At 40.9% G+C, this 13,592-nt stretch overlaps 1 protein-coding gene across 1 annotated transcript in view; it reads left to right on the top strand.

Annotated features, from left to right (window-relative positions):
* The first annotated feature begins 258 nt into the window (after positions 1 to 258).
* LOC145394112 ((3R)-3-hydroxyacyl-CoA dehydrogenase-like) overlaps positions 259 to 13,592 on the top strand; it is a 55,151-nt gene continuing 41,817 nt past the window's right edge. The window contains exons 1-2 of the mRNA XM_080268092.1: positions 259 to 379; positions 1,128 to 1,244. Coding sequence (XP_080124218.1) covers positions 259 to 379; positions 1,128 to 1,244 — 238 coding nt within the window. The remainder of the gene's footprint in view (positions 380 to 1,127; positions 1,245 to 13,592) is intronic.

The following is a 13,592-nucleotide window of genomic DNA, read 5'->3' as shown; positions in this document are numbered from 1 at the left end:
TTATGACGGCAGAAAACCGTCTAGTCCAAGGTAACACTTATTGCGTGGTGATAACACTCCGTCACCACCTACATGACTGATATATGAAGGTTATAAGTTGATGTGGCTGGGAAGAATTCACAAGACTTCTTGCTTCGTAATTCATTCTACCCATCGTATCTCGGTATCCTCTTGCTTGTTACTGATATATGTCGATATTAAAACGTCATAATTAACACACAAGAGAAAGTAATTGGCCATCATGGAAAATAAATCGCTATGGAAGATGTGCTACAAAACATGTCACGTCACGTAGAGTACGGCGTTAAATCTCAGGGTACACAAACAGTTTGGCGAGACGACCCTGCCTTTGTTGACTGCACGGCAGCCCAAGTCTTTGGTAACCAAACAGTGTGTCGTAGTGTAAAATTACGCTGGTCAATAAGATTTCTCAAGACCTCATTGCCATACTATTAGTCTCCCTGTTGCCATCAGACTGTAGGAGTGCTCACCGGTTTAATATTATCACTAATCCCTTCAGTCCGATGAAGTATTGATAAATTTATATTTGCCACCTCCAGGCGACATCATTCAGCTTATACGAACTGGAAAGGTTTGATACAGCACTGGTTAATTCCTTGATACAAGAGGTCTCTCCTAGTTTGAATAAATTTGTATGAAGGCGGGAAGAAAAATAATGAATACTCAGATTGAATGGATTGAATTGTGTTCCTCTAGTGTCTGGTCCTGCGGTACCAGGTGGTGGGACTGTGAGCAATGACTTTCAAAAACCGGTGATGCGATCGTTGGAACCCAATATTCTTCTCAGAGAATTGTATGAGAATTTGATATTTGTTCAATAAAAGAACATTGATATTACTGTCCGCCAATGTACATAAAAACTGTAGTATCAAAAGGAAAACTATACTACTGAAGAAGGAGCACTGAGTACTGACTGGCAGTGCTGTGCAGCAAGTGGAGGGCACTGAACACTGACTGGCTGAGAGTATTATGAAGAGTTAGAGAAGAAAGCACTGGGTACTTGCAAAGAAAAATGTTCAGTGAGATGGCAGAGCACTCACTACAGATAGGAGTTTATATTTAAAGAGTAAAGTTTACTGTGAACTGATTAGTGCCTGTCACTTCAGGTGGCGGGAGCGGCATTGGGCGTGCATGCTGCCAGGTGCTGGCCAGGGAGGGCGCCCAAGTGGTGGTCACTGATATCAACCTTCAGGCGGCCAAACACACCCTCACTCTCCTGCCTGGTGAGTCACTCTCATGTCCATTGCATCACAGACTAGCCAGAGATAACGTTATGTTTGCATGATGCACCATTGTGTTCTGTGAAATACTGAGGAGAGAATGTTCAACATAAGTAAAAGTCTCCTGACATTCTCTCTCTCTCTCTCTAGCAACATGAGTCCGGTCATTCTCTTGGTGTGCATGGCTTTAAATACAATATGAACACTTGCTCGAATCTCATGTTTGCTTGGTTTATTATCCATAGTTTTAAGGTTTATGGAAGTGACATTGCCCCCCCAAAAAAAATAATAATAATATTTGCCCGACCAAGGGGGGTTAAACTATATTGAGTTTCCAACCCATTATGAGTTAAATGTAATATGGTGCAGGGGTCTTCCCTGGAGGAGTTCCGAGTCCAGTACCTGCAGGTATACAGCAATGTGGTATTTTTGGTGAGGGGAGGTGCAAGGGATTCTGGTGCATTAGAAGAATGCAGTTGTTATTGAGTATAGATAAGTACAAAGGAGAATGCCTGAAGGGGTAGCTGCCTGGGATTGTGATGTGCTGGACGAAGAACTGTCATTCCTGAGTAGGGAGAAATACGTTTGGAGAACATATTGTTGAGGTCATCCTTTACAGGGTGTCGCATAATTGGTTCAGAGTTGTTTAGCCCATTTCTGGTTGACACATAAACTTACATCCTATCCAGTTTGTCACCTGTTGGTCAAGATGTAAATCTACATTCTCCCAAGTTTGTCGCCTGTTGTTTAAGATGTAAACTTACACTCCCTTTATTTTGTCTAAGGTTTGTCAAGATGTAAATTTACGTTACCCTTATTTTGTCTAAGGGTGTCAAGGTGTAAATTTGTATTCTCCCTACTCCGTCCCCTGTTGGACAAGATGTAAATTTACCTTATTAAGTATTTGGAAATTGGTTTACAACACGTACATGAAGGTACCATGATGGAGATTCTCAGGCTTCAGGCCACGTATTTGGACGTCGGTGCACCCCTCCACATGTCTCTCTACTTACCTGCTCCTCCCCACCTGTGACTCTCTGTCTGTTTGTCTGTCTGTCTGTCTGTCTGTCTCTCTCTCTCTCTCTCTCTCTCTCTCTCTCTCTCTCTCTCTCTCTCTCTCTCTCTCTCTCTCTCTCTCTCTCTCTCTCTCTCTCTCTCTTTGTCTCCATCAAAACTTATCTGAATAATGCTAACCCAACAAACCTTAATAAATAAACACAAGGTTCTCAGCTTACAACGCCACTTCACATCCTTTAACTAAGGGCTTTCTGATAATAACATGATAATAAATATTGGTTTACTTACCTTACTGCCTGCTGAAGTGGCATAAGATGGCAGTTATTCAGCACCAGTAAAACAGTCTGTCACTTTCATGGGCCATCTTTAAATGTCCTCCATAGTTCCTTCACCTTAACTTGGTCCAGATTTTCGACCTTTTGCAACTTATTTTATGTAGCTCATTGACAGAAAAAGACAGTCCTGCATCTCTGTCTCCTTTCCACAGCAATTTCACGTGAGTAGCAACAGTTTCTACTGTTAATCTACGGTATTGTTACAGATCTGCATTCAAGAGGGACAGTGACAATTTTAGGCCAAGTTAGAACAAAAAGAGTATAGTTTCCCCAGCAATATCTCTTTCCCTAACTCACGGCTACAGATGGCAACTATTAATTTAAAAGAAAGTTCATTACATAATCACATTCTTATACATGGGTATGTTATTGTTTTTATTTGCATAAGTTTGATAAATAAGGTAAAGCTGTTACATACTATATTATACAGTGTTAGCCCCACATCTCATGTCAAGAACTGCTTCATATTTCACGATGCGGGTTGCCAGATCAAGTTCTTAAAATTAATGCCTTCCAGCACCACAGAAAGAGGAATACAACAACAGCAATTAATCCTTCATAATCGTATGAAATAATTTACAAAATATTTACAGTCTTTTAACCAACAGTACAGTGCTAGGTGCAGGAGTATTAAATTTATGGGTTGTTGGTTTGTGACAAATGACTGATTTGTCATGTCACAAACAAACAGTAACTGTTTCACAGATTTTACAAAGCACTTGAAATTTAAATCTTTGAATTGTAGCACGTCCTCTGCATTTACAGGAATAATATAATCGTCTAAAAAAACTCACTAAACATCGCCGGCCAGTTCATTGCCTTAAACAATACATGCAGTATTTACGTATGAAGAATGAAACAAATTGCACTGCATTATGATGTATACTGTATATTTATACCTAGTATTCCCACCCATGGCGTCTAGTACAACTATGGAATTATTGTGCATGGCATCAGATAGCATTTTCCTTTTGCCCCAACATACGTAAAGTGTGCATTGGTGGTGTTCTTGTTTAACGACTGTAATTGCAGGGTTATCAGTAATTCCTGTAGCTTTGTTCTGAATTTTGTCCAGTTGTTTTAGGGCAGCTTCTCCGCATCCACACCACAAGGGTGAGCAATATTCCAACTGAGAATGCATATGACTCGTGTAAATTATAGCTGACCGCTCAGCAGTGATGAAGTTATGGATTCTGTACAATAATTCAAGTTTCTATGAAGCGGATTTTATTAAGTGATTTTGTTTAGTAAACTGTATATTTTTGGTTTTCTTAGCATTAAATGAGACTGTGTTGTTTTCTTCCTACTCAGGGACCTTAGATAAGTGTTGACTTATGGAGATTGTTGTACTGAGTTGCGAGTTAGAGATAATAAACTTTGTGAATGGGTGTTTAAATGTGAAGGAACTGTGAAGTGTTGAATCATCCGCGTATTAGTGAATGGGATTAAAGGTGATAGATCATTAGCACGAATTAGGAATAGGGTTGGAACCAGGACTGATCCGTGTGACACACCTGCATTATCGAGTAGAAATTGGAATACACATCATCTAATTTTACTCGTACCTTTCTGTCGCTGAGATATGTGGAAATCAGTAGAACAAAAGATGATAGGCCTTAGCAGGGGAGTTTGGATAGCAGGGATTGGTGCCACACTCTGACAACAGTTTTAGAAATATCAAGGGCTACTGCTTGATTTTCTATGTTGGTCTGTTGACTGAGGGATGGTATGAGTCAAGAAATTGAGAATATCAATAGTGGATCATTCGTAGTTAAAAACGTAGTGTCTGTCGCTAATTAAGTTGTTATATTCAAGATGTTTAACTATGTGTTCGTACAATCTCAAACTTTACCAGATGTCATAGCTATTGACCTGTAATCAGAAGAGTCAGAGGAACTTCCTTTCTTCGGAAATGGGTGGGTATTGGCTACTTTCCATGAAGTAGAGAATGAAAAAGTACTTAAGCATAGTCTGAATAATTTAGCTAGAACAGGAGCACGTTCAGGGAAACACTTTTTCAAAATGATTGGAGGAATTCCATCTGGATCTGCTAAATTATCTGGGATGGATTTTACGTATCTAGTCTGTATCTTAAGTGGAGCAATATCGGAAGAGTCAAATCCTAGTACAGGGACGTTCTGACTGACTTACTCTAAGGTGGTATTTCTGGCAAACGTACTAGCAAGAATGTTCTCTTGTCAATGTGGTTCAGTTATGTTTCCATCTGAAAATTTGAGCGGGGAAATGGGTGATGACTTGTTAAACTTATATTGATAGAACTGAGAGTTGACCAGAATATTCTGTTGTCATTAGGATTATTACTTTAATAGTTTTGATGCTTGGTTGTGAAGAAATTTTGATTTAGCAAGATTTATTACTACTTTTTTATGGTTTCTAGCAATTTTAATTGACTGTGGGATTCAGATATTTTTTATATTAAGTAAAAGTTATATGCTAAGGACTTCTTGATTATTGCTCTGGCACAATTGCTGTCAAACCATTTTGGGGAGTCCGATCTATGAACACTTTCATACCAGCATGTATTAAGTCATTAATAAGGGACTGAGTAGAATAGACTGGTTGACGGTCGATTTTATTTTTTTAAGTAAATAATTTATTTGGGTGATGAATGTGTTGAATTATCCTACTATATAGTTAATTTGACAAGCCAGAGTAAAAATTTGGAGATATAAGCCTTCAACGTTACACAAAAAGTGATTGATGGCGCGCGAGCCATGAGTGGCTGTGACGTCACAGGCCTCCAAGCCCAGAGGAAAAACAAGACAGTGATCCCTAGCTGAGTGATTGTGGTTCTGCTGATTAGCCAAGCTTTGCTTCATCATGGCCAACTCAGCAAATAACCACAATTGGAGCTTTGTTCCACTGTGCAAGAACACAAATAGAATCACACCAGAAAAAAGATTCACCACTGTTCCAAGAAGCTGTGGTGGCGAGCAGTGCATCGAGAGTACCCCCATCACAACTGGCAACTCCGACTGGTGTGCAGCAGTGCGAGGAAATACCAAATCAGGGGAAAACATAATTCTTATCACCATATAGGTTCTGAGTAGACTGTAGCACCAGTCGAACAGGGCAGTACTCCCAAGGTGTGTGGAAAGCTGATGACAGGGAGAGCTGAAGCTCCCGTTTCATCAGCCCTCGGGACTAGTTCCTGGCCATTCCCCTTTGCTGAACTTTTTCAGTGTCTCATTAACACAGGGAGTAGGCCAGCGTGCTCTCAAATACATGTTTCTCTAACTGTCAACACCAAACTACATGCACAGTACACACTACACTTCCTTTTCAAAATTGCAAAATTAAAAATGGCGCATGCTACTGATGCCTCGGAGTCCCCAGGGGGGGGACCATAAATGCCCCCACCATCCGTCCCTCTCCCAGTAACGACTCTAAGAGCTCCTTGGAACCACTGTCTGACTTACTTCTTCATTTCTGCAACATTGGCGGCCTTTTCTCTAACTTTCTATCTGTTGAACATCACCTCTCCTCCTCTAAACCTCACCTTCTCTTACTTACCGAGACTCAGTTGTCTGAGGCAACTGACAGCAAACCCTTTTCTGTATCCTTCTACTTTCTCTATACTCATTTCAAAGCCAAAGGTGGCTGTTGTGTATATGTACACAACGACTTATCTTGTTCTCGTGTTCCTTTGCTTGATTCTTCGGAATTCTGTACTCTCTGGCTTCGGCTCTCCTGTCATTCTCTGACTATATATATCTCTGGTGTTTACTTATCCCCTAATTCTACTATCAAAAATTCTTTGACTGTCTTACTTCTTCAATGGAACACATTCTATCCATTTCTCCTTTCTCTGAAGTCTCCATTCTAGGAGATTTCAATGTTCACCACCACCTTTGGCTCTCCTGTCCTTTCACAGATCCACCAGGTGAACAAGTCTACATTTTTTCTATCCTTAATGTCCTAGAGCAGCTTGTACAGCACCCTACTAGTATCCCTGACCGCTTTGGAGAGAGCTCCAACATACTGGACCTCTTCCTTACAACTAATCCTTCTGCTTACACTGTTAATCTTTCCTGTCCGTTTGGGTCCTCTGATCACAACCTTATTACCTTAACCTGTCCTATCGCTCCAGTACGGCCTGTGGACCCTCCAAAGAAACGTCGACTGTGGCATTTTGGAACTGTGGATTGGGAGGCCCTCAGGCAGTACTTCTTAGATTTTCCCTGGAATGATTATTGCTTCGATGGCCGGGAGCCATCTGAGTGTGCCTTGCGCATTATGAAGGTTATTCTCTCAGGCATGGAAACATACATTCCTTTCTCATATCCTTTGACTGATGCAAGAAAGCCTTGGTTTAATCACGCTTGTTCTAATGCTGTCCACAACATGGAGAGGGCCTATAAAAGGTACCAGAGCCAACCCATCCCTGAATCACATCTTTTTTGTTTCTGCCCGGAATCGTGCTAAGTCTGTTCTTCGCTCTGCTAAAAATAATTTCATCCGTGCTAAATGCTCTCAACTCTCCTATTCGAATTCTTCCCGCTCCTTCTGGCACCTTGCCAAAAACCTTTCTAACAACTTTACCTCATCAATCTTCCCTCCTGTTTTCTACTCTGATGGCTCTGTAGCTATTTCTTCTAATCATAAAGCAGATCTCTTCGCTCAGACTTTCTCCTCCAATTCCACCTTAGACCAATCCGATGCTGTTCCTCCATCATTTCCTCCCTCTGACCTCCTCATGGCTGACATTAAAATTTCTTCAGCTGATGTATTTTCTGCCATCACTGGCCTCAATAGTAACAATCATATGGGTCTGATGGAGTCCCTCCTGTTGTCGTCAAAAACTGTGCTTCTGTGCTTACACCCTGCCTAGGCAAACTCTTTCGCCTTTGTCTTTCAGCTTGTACCTTTCCTCCTTGCTGGTAATTTGCTCTTATTCAGCCAGTCCCAAAGAAAGATGACCATTCCCAACCCTCTAACTATCGTCCAATGGCTTTAACATCCTGTGTCTCAAAAGTTTTCGAGTCTATACTTAAAAAAAAACTTTAAAGCATCTCTCCTATCACAACCTCCTTTCTGATCGTCAGTATGGATTCCGTCAGGTACGCTTCACTGGCGATCTTCCCTCCTATCTTTCTGACTCCTGTTCATCCTCCTTTCGGGACTTTGGCGAAAGCTTTGCTATCTCACTTGACATCTCAAAGACTTTCGATCGAGTCTGGCATAAATCTTTAATTTCCAAACTGCCCTCTTATGGTTTCTCTCCTTCTATCTGTGCCTTCATCTACAGCTTCCTTTCTGGTCGTTCTATAACAGCTATTGTAAAAGGCCATCGTCCTTCTCTTAAATCTATCAACAGTGGTGTTCCTCAGGGCTCTGTCCTATCACCAACTCTCTTCCTTTTATTCATCAATGATCTTCTAAGCTGTACATCTAACCCTATCCACTCGTACACTGATGATTCCACCCTTCACCTTTCCATTCGGTTCCAGCAACGTCCATTTGAGGCGGTGGCTCAATCGGTAGAGAGGTGGCGTGGGGTCCTAAGGGACCCAGGTTCAAATCCCGGCTGGGGCAAGGAACAGTTTAAGGATTTGAATTTCATTAAATCAGGCTTTACTGATCTACCAGAAGACCCGCTGACATGTCGTAAAAATACCCCCGCTAATACCAATACACCAGTCCTGTATGAGACAGCTCTAGCATGTATTCAATATGGACGGTGGGTGTTAGCGCCGAAGTGGTGACATGTAGAAGTGTATGGTATGTAGGAGGACTACTGGGCCTTGATAGCAGGCTGTGAAGCCTATGCCCAGAGTCGGACACATAAAAAGAAAAAAAAAATTACTTCAGCAAACAAGTGATGAGGCTATTACACACCTAATGTCTGACTTGGCTCGTATCTCTGACTGGGGTAAAAATAATCTTGTTGTTTTTAATGCATCAGTGACAGTTTTTACACCCATCAACCCGACAGACTTTTCCACAGGAGTACCCACTAATGTTTAATAATATTCAGCTCAAGCCTGCATCATCCTTGAACACGCTTGGGGTTTCATTCACTCGGGATTTAGCTTGGAATGATCATACTACATCTCTTGTAAAATCAGCTTCCAAGAGATTAGGTGTGCTAAGTAGACTCCGTACCTTCTTTACCCCTGCACAGTTGTTGACTTTATACCCGGGTTTTATTCGCCCCTGTGTAGAGTGCAACTCTCATGTGTGGAGAGGCTCCCCACATACAGCTCTTCTCAATAGGGTGGAGTTAAAGGCTCATTAACTCTTCTCCTCTTACTGGCTCCCTTCAACCTTTGTCTCTTCACCGCACTGTTGCCTCTTTATCTCTTTTCTGTCACTACTTCCATGGTCACTGTTCCTCTGAACTGTCTGCTTGCATCCCTACACCTCTACGACGGGCGCTTAGCACCCGTCTAGCAACAAACTCTCATCCCTTTTCTGTCCAACTCTCTAGTGCAAGAGTTAACCGTTACTCCCAGTTCTTCATTTATGCAACGGGTCAACTCTGGAACTGTCTCCGTCTGTCTGTATTTCCTACTTCCTATTGTGTCCAGTCTTTCAAACGCAGTGTGTCCAGGCATCTCGAAATGAACAGATCTTGAATCTGGCTTACTTTTGTATTGTTTTTTTTTTCTTTATAGGAATTGTTTGGAGGCTCCTGGCCTTTGGTTCCTTTCTATTCGCATAAAAAAATACACACTCAATTATTTTTTTATGCAAGGAAGAAGGAACCAAAGGCCAGGAGCCAGCAATTATTGTTCCTTCTAAGAGAAAAACAAAATACAAGAGACAGCCAAATTCAAGATCCAATCATTTCGAGATGCCTGGACACACTGCGTTTGAAAGACTGGAGATCATAGGAAGCAGGGAATACAGACAGAGGGAGACAGTTCCAGAGTTGACCCATTGCATAAATGAAGGACTGGGAGTAACAGTTAACTCTTGTATTAGAGAGTTGGACAGAAAAGGGATGAGAGTTTGCTGCAAGACAGGTGCTACGCGCCCATCGTAGATGTGGAGGAATGCATGCGGACAGTTCAGAGGAGCAGTGACCACTGAAGTAGCGATAGAAAAGAGATAAAGATGCAACAGTGCGATGAAGAGACAGAGATTGAAGGACGTCAGTAAGAAGAAGAGAGTTAATGAGACGAAAAGCCTTTGACTCCACCCTATTGAGAAGAGCTGTATGTGGGGAGCCTCCCCACACATGAGAGTTGTACTCTAAACAGGGGTGGATAAAACCCCTGTATAGAGTCAACAATTGTGCAGGGTAAAGAAGGAATGGAGTCGGTTTAGCACATCTAATCTTTTGGAAGCAGATTTAACACGAGATGTAAATATAATCTTTTCAAGATTAGTCCCGAGTAAATGAAACCCCAAGCATGTTCAAGGATGATGCAGGATAAAGCTGAGACTTATTAAACATTAGTGGGTATACCTGTGGAAAATTTTGTCGGGTTGATAGGTGCAAAAACTGAGTCCTTGATGCATTAAAAACAACCAGATTATTTTTACCCCAGTCAGAGATATGAGCCAAGTCAGACATTAGGTGTGCAATAGCCTCATCCCTTGTTTGGTGAAGTAACTGCTGAAATGGACGTTGCAGGAACCGAATGGAAAGGTGAAGGGTGGAGTCATCAGTGTATGAATGGATAGGGTTAGGTGTACAGCTTAGAAGGTCAGTGATGAATAAAAGGAAGAGAGTTGGTGATAGGACAGAGCCCTGAGGAACACCACTGTTGATAGATCTAGGAGAAGAACGATGGCCATCTACATCAGCGGCTATACAACGACCAGAAAGCAAGCTAGAGATGAAGGCACAGATAGAAGGACAGAAACCGTAAGAGGGCAGTTGGGAAATTAAAGATTTATGCCAGACTCGATCGAAAGCCTTTGAGATGTCAAGTGAAATGGCAAAGCTTTCGCCAAAGTCCCGACAGGAGGATGACCAGGAGTCTGAAAGGTAAGTGAGAAGATCACCAGTGGAGCATCCCTGACGGAACCCATACTGACGATCAGAAAGAAGGTTGTGATAGGAAAGATGCTTTAAAATTTTTCTATTAAGAATTGACTCGAAAACTTTTGATACACAGGATGTTAAAGCAATTGGACGATAGTTAGAGGGTTGGGAATGGTCACCCTTCTTTGGGACTGGCTGAATGAGAGCAAACTTCCAACAAGAAGGAAAGGTACAAGTTGATAGACAAAGGTGAAAGAGTTTGCCTAGGCAGGGTGTAAGCACAGAAGCACAGTTCTTGAGAACAACAGGAGGGACTCCATCAGGCCCATATGCCTTATTAGTATTGAGGCCTGTGATGGCAGAAAATACATCAGCTGAAGAAATTTTAATTTCAGCCATGCTGAAGTCAGAGGGAGGAAGTGATGGAGGAACAGCACCGGAATCGTCTAAGGTGGAATTGGAGGAGAAAGTCTGAGTGAAGAGATCTGCTTTATCAATGGAAGAAACAGCTACAGAGCCATCAGAGTAGAAAAGAGGAGGGAAGGATGATGAGGTAAAGGTGTTAGAAAGGTTTGTGGCAAGTGCCAGAAGGATCGGGAATAATTCGAGTTGGAGAGTTGATGCGGTCAAAAATTTGTACTTAATATGATTATTAATAAAAAATCAGGTTTCAGAGCCAAAACATGCTATAGTTAGCAGATATTTACCCTTCAGTTGTCAGCATGCATTGACAGACTTCCATTTTGCATAAATATCTAAAGCTCAAATAAATGTATTTGCATTCTAAATCAATATTTACACAAAACAGAAGTCTGTCAAGCTAGAGGTGAAACACTTCTGCTTACTTTAGCAAATTTTTGCTCTGATTCCTGATATTTTGTTAATAGTCAATTAAACAAAAAATTTTGACCAGATTTCAGATAATTACGTAAGTATGAACTTATATGACGATAAAAATTGTAGCAGCCTAGCATATACAGCTTAACGTAATCTAATAGTCACCTGTCAAGCAAAACCAACCCTAACTTTGGCTTAAGCCATTGGTAACGATGTGATTATCTTATTCTCCACATCAGACTGGCTGTTACTAAAAAGGTGTTCAAACATGACCAGTACATAAGACCAAGAAATCAGATAACCAAATAATCCAGAGGTCTAGTTGTCGACATTTAGGCCTGTCTAGGAGGAAAAAACACTGAAATATTTCGGTCTTTGTGACATCTTCCCTATGTATTACTGCCCAATTTCATGGCTATATGCCCCTGGAATCAGGACCTAGCAGTACTTCCTGATTCAGTTCATTAATCACTTCATTACGACTTTATCATATCTAATCTTTGTGCTACCGAGTTGTCCTACAAGTATCCCCTGGTTGTCACAAGATTCACCATCCCTACAAGTCTCTCTAAAACCAACAAAACTTATCACTAAAGAACAGACATAGCATGCTTCGTCTTTAAGAGAGCTACCACACAAAGTCTTACATACCGGGTATGATAATAACAGCAGAATATCACAGAGATCTTACCGATACTGAAATATGATTCCCAGACATTGTTGTGAGTGGCGGCCATCTGTGGCCCTAGTAGTGTTTGTGACGTCACAGTGAGGGTGCGTGTTTCGCGCGAGGTACGATAATATCCAACTTTGACTATTTTTTGTTCATAAATATTAGATCAAAGATGAAAAATAATGATATTCCGATGATTACCAGTGACCATTTTATTACTATATTTAACTTGTATGCGACTGTCAACTAGTCCATTCATGTCAGTGGAGAAGAAGGACTGCCATGGAATATTTGCAAGATCATTTCTAAATACACCCCAGTCTTCCCTATCAAAGTGCCATCACGTCACGCTGATTGGTTCAGAACGGGGAGGTTTGGGCAAACTGCCTAATGAGACTTTGATGAGATTTTGGTTGGAAGATCCAACCGGTGACAGTACTTCTATCCTGTATTGATCAAGGTTACTTGTCAGGAATAGATCCAAGAGACAGGCACCACGGTCAGGATTGTCTGGTATTCTCGTTGGTTGTTTTACCAGTAGTATGAAATTAAACGATTCTGCAAACAGCTCGCATTCTAGTCCATTATCGTCAGTCCTGGCAGAATGCAACAACCATTCTACATTATGGACGTTAAAATCACCCAAAACGGTAATTTCAATGGTAAGAGTGAGGTTAAGGTATGTCAACTGAGTGGATATGGAGTTAAATACGCTGGGTTCCGAAGAAGCATTGGGGAAGCAATAAACAATACAGAGATATATATATGAAAAAAGAAAAAGCAGCTGTACAGTATAACCCTGGAATATGTATCCTTCCCTGCAACCACCCTGCACTTAATCATCTGTTCTTTGGCATTAGATCATTGGTTCACAGTACAAGAGTGTTGACAGATGCACCAAACATCAGTACTTTTTTACATGCGGTGTGAATAGGAAAACTGACTGAAAAGTTTTGAAATATAAATATACGAGTATATATATATATATATATATATATATATATATATATATATATATATATATATATATATATATAAGATTATATATATATATATATATATATATATATATATATATATATAGTTATGGCAAACAATTTGTTTTGTTTTTGCCAGCTTTTATCTCCCCCCGTCCTCATCATGGTTGGGCTATACTAGGCGACAAATGGAAGAAGAGCGATGAAATTAACTTCGCCTGTGAATGGTTCAAAAAATAAACTTCAAAATGAAAGAAAAACATTTGAAGATCACAGACGGCCGTTAGATGAGTAAAAGTCCATCACTGCATATTTTGCACACACACACACACACACACACACACACACACACACACACACACACACAAGACAGATAGATAGATAGATAGATTCACGAGTATAATCTCTGGCAGCAGGCCAAATCGCTGAATAGTTGTACTGAAGGCTATGGATGGAAAGACCAAGTACTGATGAGCAAACACAAGTTATATAAATGCCTTTGTTTGATCCTCCTTCTATAATTTATATATTGCACGTGTTGTTTGGGTCAGTGAA

This window comes from Coenobita brevimanus, chromosome 26 (genome assembly GCF_032717465.1).
Source record: "Coenobita brevimanus isolate Jiangsu-jjx chromosome 26, ASM3271746v2, whole genome shotgun sequence".
Lineage (NCBI taxonomy): Eukaryota > Metazoa > Arthropoda > Malacostraca > Decapoda > Coenobitidae > Coenobita > Coenobita brevimanus.
Note: the sequence above shows the minus strand (reverse complement) of the source record. Positions and strands in the feature narration are given on the sequence as shown.